Here is a 24,503-nt window from a genome sequence, read left to right as displayed (position 1 = left end):
TACCAACTCCAAATGACAATATTCTCGCAAAATTGCTATGTTTAGGGAAAGAAACCTCACGAACATCCAAGCAAAAGGAGCAATGAACATTCCCAGCACCCAGACTAAGATCCAGAAATTCTATTTAAAAAAATATCATTTCTGAGAGAAAGGACTGGTCTGAGGTGTAGGACAAGGCTGTGCAGATGACCTGGGACACCACAGCACACCAGCTGGCGAGGAAGCTATAGGACCATGTCAAAATGGCTCCAGAACCTTAAAAGGCTCTCACTGACAGGCAGAATGATCTGAACTTTGAGAAAGGAACTGGATCAAAACCCATGGACTATGTTCAAATCCATAAACTCGCAATGAAATAAAGGGGGGAGGGGCACCTAATCGGTCACCTTCTGGGGCTGACAGAGAATCAACTCGCTGCCTTGAAAACTGGATAAAAGAAAGAGTCGAGCGTTACCCTGCTTGCCTCTAGCGCCGGTAAATAAGAGAGAGTATCCTCTTATAAAATTTTACCAGTTAAATACTGAAAACAATAGAATTCAATATCACCATTTTGTGACCCCTAAAGAATTGCAGGGTCTAGGTATTGAACATTAACAGCTACACAAATCAAAAGAATAAAAACCAGCTGTCCTGACATCCTATGCCTTGGACAGAAGAACCTAAGCCAGCTTCATTCAGTCTTGTCAGAGGAAAGGAACCTGAATCTGGTGGCCCTTCAGGATCCAGCTGCCCATTCACAGGGAATTCAGAGAAGAAAGGAGCATGCTGGACTGCACCACAGAGTGATCAGTAAAATCCAGATTGCTGAAAGATACAGGTGAAGGATCAGACTCCAACAGATACACTGCCAGGGACAAGACAGGAAGACAGGATGGAAGAGGAGCCCAGGGGTTAAGAAGAAAACTTAACAAAGGAATAGCCTCCGTCAACCCGAAACAAACCCGTGGACTCTGATGGCAGAGCTTAAGTTTCCAGGAGGGCACATGGGAGCACAGAGGAGGAACAAGTGTGGGTTACTGTGCTGTGGTGGGCACGGTGCGGTGACAGCCGCATCTGAAGAGATGTGGACCCATACTCCTAAAACTATATAGTGTTAAAAACCAATGTTACTGCAATAAAATCTACTTTGAAATTGACAAAACTCAGCTAGAGTGTCCAAAGATGCACAGAAAACCACAAAGAAAGGCAATGGTATATATATACTAAAGCCGTGGGGACACTGGTTAGCTTTAGAGGGAGCTAGAGGACAAGACAGGGCACACGAGGGTGTCGGCGGCCAGGAAAGTTCCATTTCTTGACCAGGTTGGTACAGGTCACTTTGTAATAAATCACTCAACTTCTTAATTAACATCTTTATGTAACTGTTTAGTGCGCTTTATAATACAGATTTTTTTTAAATGTTAATGCTGGAAACAAAGATTAAACCTGCATTTTCAAGAAAGGTTAAAAATGGAGTTGGCATCAATCTAACTAAGTAATGTTCCTTTTCCTTAGAAAAATATGTCTGCCACCATTAAAACGATCGATTTAGCAAGGCACATTAAATGGAACAATTCCTTTTAACAGCAGCATATTTCTTTAATATGCTTTGGCTGCCAAAATGATGAGATTACAGGAGTTATCCTCAGCCAAAAGTCCATGAGAAAAAATGGATAAATGTTTAAATGACATATTTCAGGAATTAATTTGTTTATGTAAAATAATTTTAATTAATCAAGCATTCCAAACAATGTTTTTCAGTTTGGTTCATTCCACAAAAAAATGAAAAGGGAAATAAAAAGCAGGGTAATCCCCCAAGCTGCCCACCTGTTGTGTGAGACTGCTGGCAAGTGCATTAGGGACCGACTTCACTTTTTCAGCACCCCAGTCTGTGCTGTGCCTAACCATTTCAACATATTTCAGGCTATGATTAAAAACTGATCTAAATGAATGATTACATTTTAAGGCTAAGAAGACGAGCAGCTTTTATATCAGAAAGTCACCCAAAGCCTGGTTTCACACACAGCTTGTTTTTGGAATCTAAACAAAGGAATGTAAAGAACTTAACTTTAAAAATCTTCAAGCTGTTCATGTACCTGCATGTAAGGGACTGTCTGAACCAGGGTCCACTAGACAGAACACACCTTCTGATGCAAGCTTGGAGATAAGCACTTACAAAAACTGGTCACTATCTCCGTATCAGTCACACATTCCATTTTATCTGTATAACCTTTGGCATCCTACCTCACTAATATACTATTCACGCGAGCAGTGTTTTTCTCTTTGGTGGTAGTGGTCTGTGGGGGTGGGGTAGGGAGAATATGGTCCCAGGGCATTCACAGAATTATTGGAAAAGTCCTTTTACTTTCCCTAAAATCTTCCCACAGAGTACATATTTCAACTGTCAAATAGCATGTACACACACACAGTAGAAAGATAATATAGTACCACTCAATGTAAGAGGTTATAGAAGGCTTGTCTGTAGTTAAACTTTAATGTTGATAAAATCCTTATACATTTCAATGGTCAATTGAAATTGCTATGATTTTCTGCTTTTCGAGTCTGTCCACATACACTCTGGAAAGCATCAGGCAGCCTCACTGGCCTGGTGCAACGCCCCCCAGCCCCGGGAGCTCACCATGACCGTGCAGTCCTCCGAGCCACTGGCGATGACCTGATCGTTGTGTGGGCACCAGTCTATATCCAGCACCGGTCCTGTGTGGCCACATACTGTCGGGTAGGATTTGTCGATACGGCCAGTCTGAAAGAGAGAACAGACCTATTACGCACATCAATGCCACAGAGTTTGTGTGTTTTCTCAGGCCCGTTTCTCCTGTATTCCCACCAAAACTCTTAGGCGTCCAATGTGGTGGCATTCATATTGGTCGATGTCAATTCTAAGAACTGTCACCTTTCATTTCTGGAAAGAGCTATTATTAAGCTCCACCAAGTTAAAAGGATCCAAATTTACAGAACCACTGTATTAATAGATATAGTAAAAGAGACTACAAAAGTTTTTTTTCCCCCAAATTCCATGATTATATTTTACATATGGCATGTTACAGTTGTTTTTACTATAAAAAAATTCATATTATAACGCAGCATTATAAGTCAATGTTATCTCAATAAAAAACAACTCAATGTAAAAAAAAATTGGTATTATTCAATATGTAAAATATAATTTGTAATACACTAATATCCTTAACTATATAAAATAACACTTCTGGAAATGAATGACACTGTGAACAAGCAAAGTTAAAGAAAAGTTTTAGCTATTGCTTAAAAGCTAAAGGATATTCTATATTTTAATCTGTTGGTCTCTACTGCCCTCGATTAACAAAAATGCCAGTCAGACCATGTGGTCAACACCCACTTTGATGTCAGTCATTATTCAGTTCCATATCTCATTAATACAGTTTTTATTGCTGGTGATAAGCAACCTTCAATTTGCTCGTGTTAAACATTTGACTCTAATAAGCCAATCTGGCTTATCAGAATAAGTGAGTCAAACAAAACAACTGCTATTGTCCAAGTGCACAAAGGCTACTTCCTCTTTTAAACAGGTTAGGGTCAGCTGATGCTCAGGTTCTATAAGCTCTAAAAGCAGGCCTACAGAAAGGCCCACTATACCACACCCCCAAGTCCATCTGTTGCTGCTGCTGCTCTCCTGTGATCTGTTGCTGCTGCTGCAAGTTGTCACACTGGGGTGTTTTCTGGCAATTTTTCAAGGTCAATAAATTCTATGATATTTCCACTTTGACTCAACTGTGGGAATCTCCAGGGAAGGAGCGTGCTAACATGCCACAATCACAGGCCCCAGAGCCAGAGAGTTATTGGTTTAAATTGCTTGAACAGTATGTGACCTTACAAAATCAGGTAATCTCTCTGAGCTTCAACTCATCATCTGTAAAATGACACTTCTCTCCCAGGAATAATGTGAAAACTAAAAAGAACATTTTTAGGCAAATCATAACTTAGTATTATAATTATTTGTATACCTGCATAAACAATTTAATCATAGGACTTAAAATGTAGTGAATACTCAATAAAAAACTCATTTATTATTCTTCTAGCATATATTAATTGACTTCATGATTAAGAACTAGCAAATATGTATTATTTGTGAACATTTACAAACTAGACACTGTGCTGAGTGGAGATAAGAAGTGAACGGGGTAGCCATGTGCTGGCTGAGCAAGGAATCTATTTCAACTGTCGGTTACACTGCAGCCTGAGACACGCTCTGCCAGCACAGGCACAGGAGTGGCGGGAAGACAGAAGGGCATGCGACCATGTTTCTGGGGCTCGTTGTCTTTGCGAGCTCTTTTGCTGAGAAAGGTTACATCTAAGCTGAGATATGAAGATGGTCCTATCTGGAGAACCGAGGCCTGAGGTTTTTCCACATGCTCCTTTTTCCCCTTGCAAAACTAATTAAAGTCAGCTTGGATCTCCTAATTTGCATCACTAGAAAAGGAATTAATAAAAAGAAAATGCCAATAAAACACAGTATCATATAGGATCCAGGTGTTATAAACAGGGGCAACACAGGTTATTTATAGGTGGTGAAGCACAAATCAAGGAGAACCAGCCTGTCTGGAGCTGAGTTTGTGCTGCTTTCTACAATAGCTAGGAAGCCCCTGCCAAATTACTGCATCTTTCAGCCTTAGCTCCTCAACTGTACAATGAGAACATTAGAGTTCATTTTTTAAGAGCTTATGTGAGAATTAATTGAGTCAATCAAGGTAAAACACCTGGTACAGGCCTAGCACTGGTTATGTTCAATAAGTGCTAGTGAAAAATTAACAACTTCTACAATCCACTCTACTATATCCTGATTATGTCTTTCCTTTAAAAAGGAACTGCTACTAAGCACCTAAGCTAGGTGACTTTACCTAGTTCTCTTACTTCATCCTTATAAAATTCAGGTGTGTACTCTACCCTGGAGCTAGTAACCCTGGTAATCTGTGATGGCTCAGCTGCTGTTGGTGAACCCATTTTATAATGATAATATTATAATATTATATAGTATATTGTTATAATGTTATATATTAATGTATATATTATACTATATTATTACTATCTAAACTATAGCTATACTCTTTTGAACATGTGCTATTTCATAATTTAAACCTGAAACAGGGAGGCCAAGATGAGGCCTGACATGCATTTAGATTGTTCTTTTTTTTTTTTTTTAATAGAGGCATGTTTTATTTATTTATTCATTTATTTGTTTGTTTTTTGTTTATACATGCACTGGGTACAGTCAGAAGCGCGGGAGGGTGAGAGAATTCACCAGAGTCAGAGCGGGGAGCAGAGCAGGCAGAAGGACCGAAGTACACTGCTGAGGGGAGCAGCGGGCGGCAGGAGAGATCTGCACGCCATGTGGGTCCCTCCTTCGGTGGCTGGGGAGCAGCCGGGGATCGAACCGGCGCCGGAGAGGCCGCGGGCAGCTTCGCAACCCTGCGCTCAACCGCTGCGCCACCGGGGAGGCCTCTGACATGCATTTAAATAGACGTTTTAGAAGGAGAAAATAAAGAGACTATAAGAGAACAAAAAACTGAGGGGACAGGGCCTCCCTGGTGGCGCAGTGGTTGAGCGCTGGGTTGCGAAGTTGCCCACAGCCTCTGCAGCGCCGGTTCAATCCCCAGCTGCTCCCCGGCCACAGGAGGAGGGTCCCACATGGCACGCAGACCTCTCCTGCCGCCCGCTGCTCCCCTCAGCAGTGTACTTCGGTCCTTCTGCCTGCTCTGCTCCCCGCTCTGGCTCTGGTGAATTCTCTCACCCTCCCGCGCTCCTGACTGTACCCAATGCTTGTATAAATAAATAAATAAATCTTAAAAAAAAAAAAAAAAAAAACTGAGGGTACAATGGTTAGGAAATTTTCCAGGTTCAACTAACGTCATAAATCTTCAAATTTAAAGAGGCACAGTATAAGGAAAAGTAAATCCACATCTATTAACATCCTGATGTAATTTAGAACACCTAGAGAAAAAAGAAAAGTCTCAAAAGCAACCAGGGAGAAAAGACAGATTACCCACAGAGAGAATAATTTGGCTGGCTGTGGGCAGACTTCTCAAAAGCAATTACAGAAACAAAGACTTAAGAGGAAATATTTCATAAATGCTAGGAAAAACCACCACCCTTGCGTTCCATACCCAGATAAACTATTATTCAAAAGTGATGGCCAAAAACAAACAAAAGATACTTCAAACAAAAAGAGAGAATTTATAGACTTTAAAGAAATAAAGGACTTATTTCAGGAAAAGAAAGTGAACTAGGGCCTCCCCAGTGGCACAGCGGTTGAGTGCTGGGTTGCGAAGCTGCCCACAGCCTCTGCAGCGCCGGTTCGATCCCCGGCTGCTCCCCGGCCACAAGAGGAGGGTCCCACATGGCGCGCAGACCTCTCCTGCCACCCACTGCTCCCCTCAGCAGTGTACTCTGGTCCTTCTGCCTGCTCTGCTCCCCGCTCTAGCTCTGGTGGGTTCTCTCACCCTCCTGCGCTTCTGACTGTACCCAGTGCTTGTATAAATAAATAAATAAATCTTAAAAAAAAAAAAAAGAAAGAAAAGAAAAAGAAGTTAAAAAAAAAAAAAAAAAAAGAAAGTGAACTAGAAGAACTGTGATACCAAAGCGACAGGGAACCAAAAAAGAACTGTAAATGAGGTTATTTAAGCAGGCTATATAAAATAGAGGGAATTATGACTAACTGGAGTACATGTAAAACAAAGCAGAACAAATTACTAATATGTAAGATAAGAGAGATAATCAGTGTTCAAAGGTTTCAGGGTCCTTCTCTAGAGAAAGGTAGAAAGATAGAACTGGCTTTAGATTAAGTCATGTGAGTATATTAAAATAAGAGTAAAAACACTAAAGGGAAAGACAATGTTTAACTTCTGAAAGCATGTGGAGTGAGCAGGAGGTAGGCAGAAATTACAGAGGGAAAAAAAACCTCATTCAACCCAATAGAAAGAAGAAATACATACATATGTATAAATATATACACATAGGTAGCTGTAGTAGAACAAATATACTTTTTTAAAGATTAATGTCACCGTGCATAAAGTTAAGCTTACAAAAAAAATTTAACATCACTCTATAACATTTACAGAAACAGTTCACCAGGCCCGCAAACCACCGAAGTGGACGACTAGCAAAGGTGTGAGCAGGGGAGTCCGGGGGGCACTGAAAGCTCAGCAGATACATGAAGAGCTAGCCATCTCTCTGGCAGCCGGGGAACTGCAAATGACACAGGTAACATTTTATAACTAAGAAAACTGGTGTAAAAAGTAGAAGTCCAAAGAAACAGAACACAAGTGGAGCTTGGAAAAGAGGAACTCAGAAAAAGCATTCATGGCAGACTACCCTGCTACAGCTTCTTTTCCGAGAAATCTGGAAGCAGAGGTGAGGATGCCCGCCCGCCCGCGGGCCTGTGGTCTGGTTAAGAGAAACTCTCCCACATTTTGCACCAGCTGGAGATTAATCACAGTTCTGTTGGGAATAGTGAGTGAAAAAAGCAGAAGCTAACTGTCCTTTGTTACGGGAATAAATATCACATGAAAGTTTCACACACCAAAGTAATAGTTTGTATTATAGATACAGATGTAGTAAGGACAAAAATATGATCTATACTCACTTCGAGAAAACAATTACCTCTGATGAAGGAGAGAAGGAAAGAGGGAATGGTATTTTAGCTACATCTGTTATGTCTTAGTGTTTTTGAAAAAGACAGATTATGAAACAAACACGGCAAAATATTAACATCTGTTTAATCTTGTGGGTGAGTACATGAGTGTCCTAGGTTTGATTTGTTTTTTCAATTTAATAAAGTTGAGAAACATCAATATGGTGTTACTAACCTTACATTTAAAAAGTCTTTGCTTCCAAGGGGAAAGGTTTTTCTGTCCGAATTGTTTTATTTTTTACTCTCCCCAGCAAACTTCATATGGCATTTCTTATGGTAAAGCACAGTCACTGAACTCTGAACTTCCCAGGACACCAAAGAATTGTGGTTTTTTGTTTTGTTTTTTGTTTCTTCCCCAATCTGGGCTAAGAAGAGCTTTTGCTCAGACATAAGGCAATTCTGAGGGGAATCTGGAAGTATTAATACTAGTTGTTCTGAATTACATACTGAGAGGCTTACTGCATGGTTTTCTCCTTAGGTTACAATTAAGCAACCCTGGCTAAAAGTTAATAGTTATTCATCAGTATTCTTCTGTCAAATAAGATATCTAACAATAGCAATCAGCAGTTCTGCCACTCAAGGGGCCCCCAAAAGTGTATGGCATGAAAGCACTACAATCAGAACATTTCCTTGGGCACATGAATGTCATTTAAAGGCAACTGTCACCTTCCCTTGCTCTGTATCAAAGACAAAAAAAATAACAATAGCACATACTTTTAGAGCCCTTACATTACATACTAGAAACTGCAGATCTTTTTATCTGCCTTCTCACTACTTTTATGATACAGCAACTTTATTATCTTCATTTTCTAAATAAACTGAGGTACAGAAAAATTCAAGAAGCAGAGATCTGAAATATCACTGACCATCCATACTAGATTTTCATAGGGAAATAAAATCTCCACTATGCCCCTGGGTCTGCATGAATGCCACAGAAAGTAATGTTGACATTATTGGCAGTTGGTCATGAGACACACAGAGTTAATAAAAAAAAATCTTGCAAACAGCTGCTTCCTTTGGCTGTGACATCATCACAAATCCTTACAACAAATCAAAACAGGGAGAGCAGCAGCATATTACAGTACAACAGAAAGGGACCAGCTAAATGTCTAGTAGTGACAAAGGAACAAAAAGGAGAAGAAAATGTGAGGGAAAATTAGAATTTAAATATACACTGATCGTTTGACACAGAGGATGCTCACAACACACAGTCAAGATCAGCAATCTTGCTTTCAAGGGCCCATACCTCCGATGTCTTCTTACCCACCACAAAATCAAATCAGAAGAAAGGCACAAAAACACATTTCACCCAAAGACTATATATTATTAAAAGGTAGGAAGTGAGCAATTACAAACGGCCGAGAGTTCAAATCCACTGAGACTGAAGGCGAGCATTCAACAACGACCTTGTGTGACTAAGACAAGGACACATCATTTCTGAAAGACTCTGCAGTAGGATCTAATGAGAATGAATTTCTCATTCATACCCAGGACATAGACTCATTTATCATCCAGTGAATAAACCAAGGAGTCCATAGCTGACCCTCTCAGCTGCGAGGGGGCCCTCAGAAAGAGCCACCAAGACCTGCTGCCACAAGGGGTACCTGTACCTCTAAGCAGCAAGGGTAGATGATGCTGAGGCTGGGAGGAAGAGTTACCAGCTTTTAATGCTGGTCTTTATGATCTTCGTTGACTAAACAGTGATTTAAGAACATTCATCAATTTTCAAGACTTATATACAGAATAATTTCATCTCTTAACAAGTCAGGCCATGGTTTCATTAAGGAAGTGCCACCTCACTTGCATCATGGGGAATGTTTCGACTTTTCTAGCATGGAACTGGAAGCTTAGCTGAGAACAATTAGCCATTTAGACTAAACTTTTAATTTATTGATTACTTACTAGTCCCGGTCACATGTCATGAAAGAGCTTTACTGTACTTCTCTAGCAAAAACTCCAAGTGGTGGGAATTACCTGCAAGTCAATACAAGTGCCGAAAATGGCCACCAGCAAGGTGCCCAAAGGTTCTGGCCTAGAGCTCAGTTCCTAAATGTGTTGGACTTTAGACAAACAGGTCAGGGCGCTGGCTCACAGGCATCATTATCTAAAATATCCAGTAGCTCGCCAGGGGCCAAGCAACATGAGCCAGGGGGATAACTCGGCCCCTGGGAGCATGTGCAGCTGGCACGAGAGACGTGACGGCACGATTTCCATGGGGTTGGTCTGCGCTGAGGTTGATGCTTTGACGTGATCCAGTTAGCCACCCTCTCGGAGGCAGAAAATCTCCTAGATATCAGCACTCTCATTTGCTTTGGGTTTGGGGAAAGTCCTCAAAAACTTCAAAGCAGCCAAAAATGCTTAGTTAAGCTCCTGAAGACTGAAGCTGCCACTAAACCCACAGAGGGAGGCAGCCCTTTCCTCCAGTGGGCAGGAGGTTGAGAGAGAGAGAGAATCAAAACATCGGTGAATACATAACTTTATCTAATTGCTCTAAAAAGGAAAGTTCATAATTTCAAATAACTATAAAAACACTCCTCCTTAAACAATTAAATTCAGTGAACTCTTATGAAATGACGTGTTTAGTTGTAAGGATATTTCTCAACAGTTTCAATGGAAACCACAACTGCTTCCACATCTAACAGTATCTTGTTTATTTCTCGCACCTCATTTTGAAAAGGAATCCCTATGTAAGAGGTGCATTCGCCCTACATGCAGAGGCAGTAAATACTATGCAATTAAAAAAAACAACTCTAAATATATACAAACAAATAGATACAGAACATTCCTCACAGATATGTTTCTACAAAGGGGTTCCACTCAGATATGCTTTTAGGGAACTAATGTTGTTGCAGGTGTACCTGGAGACATTTTCATCTTCCCAAACCCACAAAATTCACACTGAGATCCTGCCAGTATGACCTACATGTTAGATTCAAAATCATGCAGAATGACTGTTTCTTAATGTAAGAGTGGCCCCTTCATGCAGCTTCCTCAATATTAGGAGAAGGTGCTACTGGCCCTCGCTAAGGACTAACCTGGTCACCTGCTCACTCGCCTGTGAAGTCCCAGCCCTTCTTGCGCTTCCTCATATGCACCTTGTTTCCACAAAGTGAAACAATTTATCATTCAAAGCAAATGTTCCTTTTTTTTTTTTTTTTTTTTTTTATAGAGGCATGCTTTATTTATTTGTTTGCTGGTTTGTTTGTTTGTTTTGTTTATACATGCACTGGGTACAGTCAGAAGCGCGGGAGGGCGAGAGAATTCACCAGAGCCAGAGCGGGGAGCAGAGCAGGCAGAAGGACCGAAGCACACTGCTGAGGGGAGCAGCGGGCGGCAGGAGAGGTCTGCGCGCCATGTGGGACCCTCCTCTGGTGGCCGGGGAGCAGCCGGGGATCGAACCGGCGCCGCAGAGGCCGCGCGCAGCTTCGCAACCCAGCGCTCAACCGCTGCGCCACCGGGGAGGCCCTCCTTTTTTTTTTTTAAAGAGTTATTTATTTATTTATACAAGCACTGGGTACAGTCAGAAGCACGGGAGGGTGAGAGAATTCACCAGAGCCAGAGCGGGGAGCAGAACAGGCAGAAGGACCGAAGTACACTGCTGAGGGGAGCAGCGGGCGGCAGGAGAGGTCTGCGCGCCATGCGGGACCCTCCTCTGGTGGCCGGGGAGCAGCCAGGGATCGAACCGGCGCTGCAGAGGCTGTGGGCAGCTTCGCAACCCAGTTCCCCTTTAGGATGCTCAAGACAGTCCACATGTAATTTCTTTCCAATTTATATTCTGGAACCTAATCGGAGAGCCCAAACTCTTCTAGGACAGCAAGTTTCTATTGCTTACTGCGCGGTCTCCCCTATCCAGTGCAGCACAGCGGCTCCCCGCGGCTTTTTCAACTTCTAACCTGCAGCCATCGCAGTACAAAGCCATCTTCTAATCTCTATTAGAATCTGTACTTATTACCCAGCTGGTTACCCCACTCTCAGAGGTAAGAGCCTAAACAGCCCTCACCGCATCCTGACTCAAAGAACAAGGTATAGCTGAAGCCTTTCCTAACTGCTCACCCCTACTTCGTATTCAGACACATTTTCATTGGAGAAAGCACGCTCATGAAAATCACTTTGTCCAAGTTCAATGTGTTCATTATACGGTCCATAAATTAAAATATCTTTTTTACAGGCATTGATAATTCTTGACCTCTCAGCAAGAATGGCTAAGTTAAACATGTGCTTGGAAGCAAAGGAAAAGTTTTCAACCCAGGCATAAGGGCTCCATTCACACTGTGCACAGTTCAAAGACATCCGAAAAGGCTGAAGTGGGTTTTCCTTTTTTTGTTTTCAATGTCTTTTCCCTGCAGCGGTGCTATTTTGGCGACACATCTTTGCCGCTCCACAGGGAGGTGCTGTCGTGACTGCCCGCGGGTGGTGAGCGGGGCACAGATGCCCCGACCACGGATCCTGAGCAGCCAGAGACTGAAGCCCTGCGTGTGCCTTGATGGCAGGGTGGACACCGAGACTGAGGTTCAAGGCCCAGGACTAGAACATTCTGAGGTGGTTTTACTTTAAGGGAACCGAAACACCAAGCTGGGTGTAAGACAGGATCCGTGGAACAAGGAGGACAGATTGGATCACCTGCTTCTGTAAAGCCAGTGGCACGAAAGCTGCCGGGGAGAGGCCACATCGGGGAGAGGCAGCATCAGTCTGCACAGACCTCACCTGCCCGAGCGCAGAAGCGCAACAGACTCTCGGGGCACCAGGGGAAAAGCCAAGCTAATCATTCTGGTATCACAGGTTCCTCTTTAAAATCTGGGTTCCATGTCAAATTGACTATTTTTAAAGTCCAGTCAGAACCTGAGGAAAGTTACTGCAAAAATACGAATATTTTGTTATCAGAAAATAAAAAAGTGAGAGTTAACATTTTCTCACTGAAGTAAATGTAATAGCAACCAGAGAGACCATAATATTTCCGAACTTTCTGACTTAAAAAATTTACAAAGTAAAAATCTCATCAATACAGACAAGTAAGTCCATGTGATGCTTCTGGTGTCAGAACAAACAAAAATTGGGGACCTAAGATGAGGTAGAACCCAGTCAAAACAAAATTCAGCTTGACAGCAAAAACTGGAAACCAAAAGAGCTATAAATAATTGTGAGTGCAAATATAGGATATTAAAGCAAAGCATTGGATATCAAATCAGAAAGGAGTCACCGGTTGCTGAGCCCTTGTACACTGGAGGTTGCTCCCAGGTGGGCCCTCTGTGAATGAATCAGAGACACCCCCTCCAATCCCCGCTAACCTGATTTACCACAAGATTCAGAGTAAAAACCCACCCTCCTTGAAGTGGGGACGAAAAGCAAACTACTACAACATTTCTTTAGGTAAACGCCTTGGACTGCAGGACCTCGGCATCTCACATCTTGCGGAGGTTGTAAACAAGCGAGAGGACCAGGGGGTAGGTCCAATTCAGTAGCATATCATTTACCCAAGACTTAAGCTCAGCCAGCAAAGAAACCCAAGTCACCATTCCTCTGTGAAAGCCAACACGTGCTCTCGCTGCCCCCCCAGCTCAGCCCTCCCCCAGGTCGGCTCAGGCCCCACCCTAACCACACAGGCAGTCCAATGGATGGGAGCAGAAAATGCACAGAACAGGGTTCTAAGGCGAAATTCTCCAGCAATCTGTATTCAGAAGCCTTGTCTTTGCCACCTTTCCAGACGTGGGCCGTCAACGTTTATACACTGAGGGCCTGCAAGCACCTACCTGTGTGCTCAGTGAGACTCATGCTCCAGGAAACCAGGAAAGAGTTAAACGTTCTTTACACTTGACTCAGTGGCTTCCCTTCACCACACATTCCCAGATCCCACCATTCTCTGAGCTGTGCAGCCAATCAAAGCAAAGGAAGGAAATGATCCTGGCCGGCTGACAGCCCCAGAGCTCTGATGGCCATATATGGTAAAAACCACTGTCAGAGCCCTGTCAGGCCTGCGGGCCGGCTGCTGTGGACATATCAGTGAACTGCAGCAGCAGCAGAAGCTGGCCGAGGAAACGCACAAAGGACAGGGAGCCTGCTCATCTCCAAGGGGGAGGGGGAGGGAAGGGGGAGGGAAGGGCGTGTGGAAGCCATCATCTGCCAGGGCACACTCTGAGTCACAGCCACTGTAATCAAAAATAGCCCCGGGGTACATTGTGAGGTTCCTTCTGCCAGGACTTTGTGCTCCATTGTTAATTGGGGGTGAGTAGGGTGTCCCCCTCCCATCCCCCAGCAAAACTGTGGAGACACAGTCACTGGGAGAAAATGAAAAGGCCCTTCTGTGGCACTTCATGTGGTAATGAGGCCGTGCAGTGCTCGTGTGGCTGGCAGCTCGTGACATAATTTGGAAGTCATTGTTCTGCACCTGGTGCCCTCCCTCTGCACCCCCCCCACCCCCACCCTGCCTCCCAGTCTTTCATGGCCCATACAATTGACAGTTTAAGGTGCCAGGCATGGACTACAGCATCTATTTGAGGAGGTGGGGAGCAGCGTGCAGGGACGCATAGGACACTGGCACGGATTAAATCCCCGGCCCATAACACCCAAGCCACTATGTGCCAAATGTCCACATCTGTACAAAGGGCCACTGGCATGGCTCTGCTTGTCCGGCACGGAGCACCGCTACTTGTGGGAGGAGATCGCCTGTCAGCAGTGTACAGTAAGGGGGAGATGCAGCCAATGCAAATCCAGCAGGTGCTGGCAGTGACTGAGGGTCACAGAGAAAAGCACCATCGGGAGACTGCCATTCCTTTTGAACTAGTCCATGAAAGAAGGCACTTATCAGCACGGCGCCTGGCACTTAAAGGAAACCCTCAATGATGTGAACTGCTGCGATGCCACCATTGGCGCTGCCTCCTCACAAGGCATGGTATAGAGCAAGTACTTTGCAAGCCTGAAGACAATTCTCCAAGCTGACAGACTCAAAACCCTGACAAGCGAGTGTTTTTATTATTAAGCCTTCTAATCCAGAGAAAGAATGCAAAGGATTAAGTGTTGTCAATTAGACCACAGTTCTAAAACTTACACATTCAGTGGGGGTTGGGGGTTGTTAATCAAAAATACACATGCACAAATCAAATAAAGACTAAGAGACCTACGTTCTAATCCATGAAAGACCCCACAGCTCTGGGCAATCACCCCATCTGAGGTTCAATTCCTGCAAATGTAGGACAGCAACCTTATTGTGTACAAAAAATGGAGATTTCACTTAGAAGCGGACTCTCCAAGCAGATTCTGATGTCATTTTGGCATCTCATTTTTACCAATATGACATGAAGTCACTTTCTGGAAGATAAGCCAGAGAAAAGATCCAGTTATAGCAATAATCTGAAAATATAGAACGCTGCTCATACTGGTTCTTCTTCACCTAACAACCAAGGAAAGCACCAATTCTGCATGATACACAATGGAAGTGAACAGGGTGGGGAAGAGCGAAGAAATGTGATTTTCTACCAAACAGCTATTCTTCAGTTCATCAGAGACTCCATTCAATATCCCATCTCTCCAATAACAGAAAGTCATCTAAACTCCCAGAGACCCGCGAGTCTGAAGGGGCAACAAGGCTTCCACTTTTAGGAACACAGCGCCGCTTTCGACTCATTGGTGTGGTGAAATGGAGGCCCCTCTTCTGTCTCACCACTAGCTCCTACAGACAGGGGAAACCTCAACTGCAGTGGAACATTCTCTGTGATGTCTTGCATGACTGTAGAGCCTCCACTGGAACTTCTCTCTCACACAGTGGTGCCAGAGCACTTCAGGCACACACATCATGCCCCACTGGAGAGATTAAGGTCAACTGTTATCAGAGCTTTATAAGAGCAAAACCCAACAGAGGTCCTGGCACAGGGCAGGCACCCAATGGTCTAAGGAATGAGCATGTGAACAAAGGAACACGGTTTTTTAAATTTTAGATTTCACTAAAGCTTAATCAGCTCTTTATTATGCTTTGGTAGTATTACTAATAATGCTTTTTTAATATAATTTTTACATGTAATAAGTTGATTGTAAACAATTTAAGTACAGATAATTATAAAGAAGAAACTAAAACCACCTTTAGTCTCACCATCGATGCTAACATTGCAGGCTTTTCCAAAAAACCAGTAACATAATTTAAAGATACACATAAGATGGTGATTATGACCTCATAACATTTTTAGGCCATATGACAGTATCAGGAAAGACAGAATAACCGTATCTTGCCATTTCATTTAACTTTCTTTTGCTACTGTAGAGGATGCCTCAATTATTCATTTTAAGATTTATTTAAGGACGTTATACCTATATGAATTTGTATATCCACATAATTTTTTTAAAGGAGAGATGAAAGAATATTTAAAAACACCAGAAGACATTTTAAATGCTCTTCGTGAATTATTTATGAACTGTGTGACCTAAAATAATTAAGTTACTTTATTCTAAGAATACATGTATTACATGATTAGTTATCAACTGCAGCTTAACAAGCCACCCTGAAACAGTAAGTATATATATATATATATATATATATATATATATACTGCTTAAAACAATAAACATTATTATCTCACAGTTTCTGAGTTTCAAGAGTTCAAAAGCAACTTATCTGCACTGTCCTCACCCCAGGTGTCAGCTGGGGCTGTGAGGATCCACTTTTGGACTGGCTCGCTCACAGGCTAGTAAAGTGGTGCTAGCTGTTAGTGGGGGTTCCTACGGATCTCTCTGCAGAGTCATCTGAGTGCCCTCATAACATGGCAGTCTCAGAAGTCACATTCCATCGGTTCTACACAGGTCAAATTTCCTTAATGTGGGAGGGGCCCCAGAGAATCATGAATACAGTGAGATTCACAGGAGACCCTTTGGAGACTGCGTACCACACAAGGTCAGATTTTGGTACCAAGATTTTACCAGATTTGGTACAGACCCTGTCCCAAGAATCACAAATACCCATCCAGTTTGGTTCCTCCATCCAAGGGAAGAATGTCAAGAGATTAAGAGCACATCACTCTTATCTGTTAAGTGGCTAAAGATAATCATCATAATACAATGTGATTTGCAGCTTGTGGACTACAGACACATGGACAGGCAGCCAGAGGAACCCACAGGATGATTTCCTCTGTCTCAACAAGTCAAAGGGAACACAGACTGGATACCGAACGGTAAGAAGAGACATTTAAAATACTGACTCAAATAAATCAGGAATTTCTTTCTCAATAAATACAACTGAAAACACTCTGAAGCAGCTGTTGTCAACTCTGATTTCATAAATGAATTAAATCCTCAAGCCCTAAGGCAGTGACTGTGCATAAAGAATTAATTTCTCTCCTATGCATCTAAAAGGGAGAGCTATGTGCCATGATTTTCCACAGGGCTGAATTCTCTCACAGGACCCAAGCTGAGAAAGACGACAAAACTGAAAAGGTAGTTCACAGACATAAAGCAAAACTCCAAATGGTTCCAACACAGTTCCTGTAACAAATGGTAGAAATGCGACTGTGTAGAAAAAGGACTGTACAGCTATACCAGTGAAGCCAGGAGGAGGAGGGGGAAGCAGATAGTGACCCAAAGATTAACAGAGACCTGGCCACACCCATCCCATTAGGGCCCAGGGCAGAGATGTGCTCTCCAAGGCAATTACTGGCAGGATGAAATTAGCCATCACTCCAATACCCCAAAGGAAGGGCAGCCAAGGGAGAAAGCAACCAGAAGAGAAAGGACCCTCCAGTGTGTATCCTCCATCAAGAGAATGTTAAGAGATCAAGAGCATATACTCTAACCAACTCCCCCACCCTTATTGTTTAAATTAGGATTGATAGTTTCAGTGTGAGCTGACGTTTTGGAGTGTGTGCACATGCATATAAGCACCTACCCACAATCCCTGTGGGTGCTTGTGTGAGCCACCACCGTCATTCACAACAAGAATGGGGAGGCCTCAGCCTCACATCACGAGTGTGGCTAGTCTGCACAGAAGAGGCTTATTCACGCCCACGTGGTAGCCTGCACAGGGGGCTGAAATCAAGTGCAGTTGTGGGAAAGGAAAAAAAAGAATCCCTGGAGCCAAAACCACAAAGCCAACTTCTGCTCAGCAAGACTGCTATTATTCATCCTCTGAAAGACCAAAGAGTAAGAAAATGTTCTAAGCCACACCTTGAAAAATCATGACAGAACAGCATGCCACAGCTTGTGGGAGCAGCACAAAAGATCCTGAGTCACACCACCTCAGGGCGAAGTACTCCCCATATTCCTCTAGCAGTGATTTCTTAAAATCCCACTTTCTCTAATAAAGCCTTCCTAACAAAAACCTCATAAACCATACACTTAAAATATACACATTCCTTCCTGACTTACCTCCTGCTGTGTGTGTGCTTAATGTACTTGTCCCCACTCTCCTTCCACTTTCAATTCCAAGTCCTGGAAGACACAGACCATGACTGACCCAGAAACTAACCACAAGTCTCATGAGGCTGCACTAATAAGAGCTACTTACTGTGGACACTAGCTGGCTTTGAAAAGAAATTCATGGTAGGCCATGTTTGCAAATGGCAGCCTTACATCTTAAGGCATTATTCATATCTACAGAGCCCCCAAGTATCACCAAGACAAACCTGCCAGAAAGAAAAACGGGAGGGGGGAAGTACTACAGAAGTCTCTGATGTAGTCCTTTAAAAACCAGCCAAATCTCCTACAGTTCATGTTTGAAGTAATCCCAGACCGCTTGTAACACATGCTGGGGTCTAACACACACCTAGAGCGTTGCCTCCTGCAATCTGATTTCAAGCATCACTTTATATCATATCATATGTGGGAATAAGGCTTTTTTTTTTTTTTTTGCATTTAAGCAAAAGCAGGATATTATTATAAAACTATTTCAAAGTTGCCAAGACACTGAAGTTGTAGAAATTTCTTTTCCAGGACACAGTCTTGTATTAGGATTAATGGGTTCACCATGTACTTAGAACACCTATCACATTTCTCTTTCAAGGCAGCGCTTAAAGAGGAGACAAACACCTCAGTCCCGCAGTCTTCTGGGGTAGATTGGGAAATGACCGCAACAAAAACTAGAAGCAAGCGCTCTTGGAGGCAGAGACCCACCCGGCAGACCCAGCACCTCCAGAGGAGCGAGCCGCCTGACCACATGCCAACAGTAGGAGAACAATGAAGACTTGTATGTACAATATCACCTGTAAAAATGTAAAACTTATAATCCTTATCAAATAGTCTTGGTAATACCACAACCATGAGGCAGACGCAAACACAGGCTTCTTGACAATGGAGAACGTGGTTCTATTTTCTAGAAGTTACCGATGCCCAGCCTAGGTAGTAACTAGTCAAGAGACAGAGTCCCAGGAAGAAAAGAAACAGGAGTGTCACCTGTCACTCCAGAGGTTACGGGCTTCAGGCCCTCCCACCACACCAGGTCCTCCCAAGAGCTTCGCAGGCACAGAACTGCCTAGATGGGCCACAAGACCCCCTCATTCCCTTCCTGGGCAGGGCTCAGCCTTGACCTTGGTGGAAAAGCAGCCATGAGTAAAAACTTTCCAAAGTTATGTACTGGCACTAAGGAAGGAAAAACTAGAATGACAGTATTTCCTTTGCTGAATTTTGGGTACCAAACCAGCTGCACTAGAAGTCATTTTATAATTAAGAATCATAGAAGATGAAAGATATTTCTGAGATATCCAATATTTCCAAGGCAGAAACTCACTTTAATATTCCACCTCTAGAGCAAGGGGAGAGAGTGACACATAAATGTCCCACTACTGATCAGTGACTCAACCAGAACTGAACATCGCAGGCTCCCCAACTCCTAAACCCAAGTTCTTTCCTCTATGCTACACTGACCCTCAGGACTACATACACACATTTTACAACCCCACACAGTATATGTCAACCTGTCGATTAAAAAAGCCAACCGCCCCACATTTTGACCTTTTTTCCAATGGGTGTAACCTAGTTTATACGCCAAGGTCACCTCCAAAACAAATTAGTATTTAAGGAGCAAAGTCACACAGACAGGATGCAGCCCAGGAAAGACAGCCCGTGGGGCAACTCAAACACCAGTACTTTATCCAAACATGATTACATTTAAAGCAACTTACTCTACCCGAGTTCCTGCACAGCTGGTTAAAGAACAGAATGCTAAAATCTATTGTCTGCAGGCCACTTAGTGTGAGTGAAAACCAAATCATAAGATCCAGTTAGCTTGGGGTCTCCCTTAAATGGTATAAATGAAACTCAAAAGTTTCCCAGGGTTTGTAACAGCAAAGATGGACTCCCACAGCCTTTTGTGGAAGTGGAACTTGAAGAGAACTGTCTGAACTCAGAGATTAGCCATTCAAATGTTTATTTTGGGCTTCTTAATTGACTTGTTCCATGTCTTTGAAGAAAAAAGGTCTTAAATTTATCCCTCAGTCTATAAAAAGGGGGAATAAAGACAACTCCAAAACAGATCACAGTGCTCCAGTGCCTGGTCTTGGCTGACAAGCTGAGGCGCCTTGTCAGTCATAAAAACCCACCACTAAAAAGTCAGTTTTCCATATGCTCTTTGCTCTTGATAACAAACTACAGAGTTGTGGGAAACAAATACAACAGGCATTAAATTCAAGCTCCCACTCCAAAATCAGGTAAACACAGCTATTATAGTGTAATGTATTATTCTAAGAGCATTTTTCTCCACAGACATAAAAGTATCCAAGTAGAAAATTAAATTTCAATTTAAAAATGATCAACAACTTTATCAGTAAGATGGCACATTTGAAAACACTTATCAAATGTGTTCCTTGAAGGCCTCCACCTCCCATTTCTACAACGAGATGGTTCTATTGTGTAATATCACGTGAATCCGGCCACTAGAGTAAAAATCAGATGCTAAATTAAAACAAGTTAGTCGTGAGCATCTGAGAAGAAAGAAAAGTACAAGAGAATTGGAAGTTTTCCCAGTGAGAGCTTTCCTAAGGAAAACACACCAAAATATAATGGGAAACAATACTCTGACAGAAATTCACTTTATTGTAATCCCTTTCAGAATCACATGGTCCCATTATGACAAGACGCACCCTAATATGCATGGCTCGGCTGCAGGGGCCCCACCGTTCTCAGCAGATTGGAAACGGCTAGAACATGACCCAACATCTGCATCCTCACCAGCGCTGAGCCCTTATCACTAATTAGCACTCAGGACTCACTCAACTCATTTTCCTCCTAAAAACTAATGAGAAAGTGACTCTTTTCAGATCTCTTCACAGCCCCTCACCCCCATTATCCGCAATTCTGGGATTTCCTTTTGAAGTAACTACAGTTTTCATCTACAACATTCAAGAACAGTCAGAAAACCACAGATTTCCCATCTTCTCCCCCATTTGGAGAGGGCGGTCTAGAAGGCTAACATTGGGAGGAGGCCTCGAGGATTGGGAAGTCTATGAAGTTGACGGTCACAAGGAACCACTTTCAGTAAGCTCCTTAATTTCGACCACTTGCTGACACTCCTTAGGTCCCACGCTGGAACTTACTATTGTCCGGGCTAGAAGCGTGCATTGTTTTGGAACATTTTCTTGAGCTCTTGCCCTATTTACCATTCAAAAAACCAAAAAGTCTCAGTTCTCATGACTTCACCAACAGAGAGATTATATTACATATTTCTGCCCATTTAAAAACATAACTTTTTAAAATTGCACATTTTGGGAAAACTTTGTGAAAACTGGAAGATTACTAGCCAAATCATGTGTGCTTGCTCATGCTCACAGCATCATTCTAAGAGTCTTTTTCATCCACAGAGGACATGCCCAGAACAGAGCTCACCATTCTGTTTACTGATCGCTGTTACAGAAAAACCGATGTGGTTAGTAAGGTGTGTGGGACTTAACCTCAGTTACATCAGAGTCTGACGGTCTGGGCGTCACCGAGTTCTCAGCGAGCTATCAGTCGCCAAACTCAATCTATGAAGGAGCAAACAGAGACAACAGATGTCCAACAGGATGGAAAGTCAGATTACTTACCTTGTGCAAAGGGAGCACAAGGAACGCTCCTCCCCCACTCGCTTCTATGATTATGGCAACAAATCTGGGATTGACAGCGCAAAAGGAACTATCCCAGGTCACACGCGAAACCCGGATGTCATCATAACACTGGTCATTTTTCACCGCTTGTCCAAAGACATGCCGAAACTTGCTCTGTCGTACCACTCGCCTCATCGTGTCTGTAGAAGAGCAAAGATTACATTAAAATTATACACCTACCTGCAAGCTTTACTTTTACAAATGAAAAGCTCAAAGTAGGAAAAAACAGAATGCAATGGCATTTTGTCTGCTCTCCTAAAAAGTAGCCAAATAACAAATCCCAATTTCCTTTAGCAGTGCATACCCAGAGAAAACTACAAAATGCGTCAGGGAAAGAATTACAGGGAAATGAGAAATTCCTAATTCAAGATTCAGAAACAGTTCATCAGTTTTAATTTCAGGAATAAGATCAAGGCAAAAATTAGCCCCTAAAGGTAGGGTGGGAACTGAAAGATGATTCACTTCAACCCTTCCCACTCCGCGTACAGATAAGAAAATTCCAAGGTGAAGTTATATGGGAGATGTGAAACTAAAGAAAATCCCCATGCAAGTTATGAAACAGTGGCTTTTTCCTGTCTGCCAAGGTAATTTCTCTGTTTTTAGACATTTTCCCCAGACATCAGCACTCTGCCTGAGCACTGTGCCTGCTCACAAGCGTATCCACAAGCCCAACTAACAACATGTCGCAGAGAACCCAAGGGGAGAAGCTAAAAGTGAGGCACAGAGAGGCCGTGACGACCACGGCAACAGCAGCTAGACAGTGGGAAGAAGAGCTTAGAAGGGGGACAAAACCAGGATGGGGGTCATGAGAGAGCTGCTCATTCTCCACAGTTACTTTCCAAGTAAACCAGGGAACCTGGGGCGGGGGGTAGCGGGGTGACACTGAACTGATGCTACCTGGGCTTCCTCAAAGGTCATTTCAGAATAGTCCACTAGATTGTCTGATACCCACAGGCAATGAAAGCTTCGTGCTTTGGGTAACCAGGCCCCACCTGACGGAGGTTTCCTAGACTGTGCTCGCTGTCATTTGCCTGTCTGCTAAAGCAGGACATCTCTGCTCACACTGACTAGGAGGGAGGGACCTGGAGAAAACATAGGTGAAAAGGAAATCTGGTCAAACCTTGATGACTCAGCTGAACGAACTCCAGTCCTTCTGACCCTGTGTGCAGCAGAGAGCTAACACCTGTCCACTCACGCCAATGGGACATATGGTGGACTGCTGCCAATTCTCTGATTTACTTCCTCATGGCCCTGAGCCTATTGCTAAATGCAAAGGGAAAGAATTTATTTTTGCCAGAACCTCCTTCTTCCCTTCCAAGACATGTGCTAAAGTGGCCTCTCTGCAACCCTGGGGCATGTGGCTGGGCTGAGGCAACAGACCCTTGGCAGGCAGAGCTCCTAGCCCAGCTGCCAGACCTTTCCAGCTGACTGTCAGGACCATACATGCAGAGTACTAGGTACAGAGATGCCTGCACTTGGCCGGGGTCCTGCATTTGTTAAACAGTATGAATACCTCCCAAGCACAGTAGGCAAGGCAGCTCCCACGAAGTGGGGAAAGTCAAAAGGAAAGCACATCCATATACAAGCCAATGTACAGCCAGTAGTCTCAGGACCCCTTTCCTCACACAACCATCTGCGGGAGTTAGCAAAAGCTACAATCTCCACTAGTGAGTGTTTCAAAAGTAAGTTAACACAGAAGAAGAAAGGACTGTATCATATACCAAACAGTTAATATCCTGTATATACAAAAAGTTTTACAAATTCAAAGCATGAAAAACCCCATGAGAAAATTACAAGAAGGACATGAAGAGGTAATTTACATATGAAATCCAGCGTGTATCTCCACTCTACCTTGAAACCCTAGTTAAATGACTGCAAAGGAATAAAAACAGGTATCAATACCAAAGGACAAAAGAAAACGGCCTAGAAAGAAGCCTGCAAGAGAGCAAATGTAACAACAAAGTCTGGAAGACTTATAGCCACAGTGTCTGCGTATGTGTGACTGTCCTGTCTGAAGCGTGAGCGTTTACCCGTTCGGTTCACAAAGGATGGCCAGGCCTACTGTGAAACCCCAAGCGCTGAGCAGAGAAACTCTCCGAAGACAAGGACGTGGGAGAGGGGCTGCAGAGAACTGACTGAAAGCTGAATTAGGAGCAGTTGACATGCAGGTCCCCTCCTCCAGTGTTGCACAATCAGGAGACTACCAACACCTTCCCAGAAGCCACACCAAAGGGCCCCTATACAAGACAACACCCAGCACAGGTGAGCACAGGTATAAGCAGGTGCCACAGTAACCACCTGGTTCTGTAAAATGGAACCTCCAGGCCCCTTGCTCCCAGGGCTCCCAGAGCACTGACTGCAGGCCTAGATGCCACCCACCCACCCTGCAGGAGATCAGACCTCACTGCCCTCTCTGAGGTCCACCATTCGACCAGTCACCTCCACTCACACAGGGATCATGCTGGCTTTCTGCACCTCACTTCTAATTGCGAGTGGACATTTGCGGCTAGCTTCTAACTTGAAAATGAGAAAAATTTTCCTCTTCATTCAAATAGGCTAGATAATATGTAATCTCACCAACAATATGAATATTAACATAAACTTGTAAAGAACTTTGAGAGTCTTCAATGATCACACAAATTACTGGCTCATTTATACACAAAAATAGTGTTTTTTTAAGCATTTCCATGTTACACCTAGTGAGAACTTATTTTCCTCCTAACTGCATGGGGTCAGAATGATAGGCCCTGATGCTACACCCATGGAGTAGGGTGCCCACTGCAGAGCAGAGCGGT

At 43.3% G+C, this 24,503-nt stretch overlaps 1 protein-coding gene across 5 annotated transcripts in view; it reads right to left on the bottom strand.

The window, feature by feature from the left end:
- The window catches only part of CORO1C (coronin 1C), a 67,373-nt gene that overhangs the window by 21,297 nt on the left and 21,573 nt on the right, over window positions 1–24,503 (bottom strand). For all 5 annotated transcript variants that reach the window (XM_054695288.1, XM_037511015.1, XM_054695287.1 and 2 more), the window contains 2 exons: window positions 21,649–21,848; window positions 2,618–2,740 (listed from right to left, as the gene is read on the bottom strand). In XM_054695288.1, coding sequence (XP_054551263.1) covers window positions 2,618–2,740; window positions 21,649–21,843 — 318 coding nt within the window. In that variant the 5' untranslated portion in view covers window positions 21,844–21,848. The remainder of the gene's footprint in view (window positions 1–2,617; window positions 2,741–21,648; window positions 21,849–24,503) is intronic.

This window comes from Talpa occidentalis, unplaced genomic scaffold, assembly GCF_014898055.3.
Source record: "Talpa occidentalis isolate TD23 unplaced genomic scaffold, MPIMG_talOcc4v2.1 talOcc4.14, whole genome shotgun sequence".
Taxonomy (NCBI): domain Eukaryota; kingdom Metazoa; phylum Chordata; class Mammalia; order Eulipotyphla; family Talpidae; genus Talpa; species Talpa occidentalis.
This window is presented reverse-complemented; position numbering and strand designations above follow the sequence as displayed.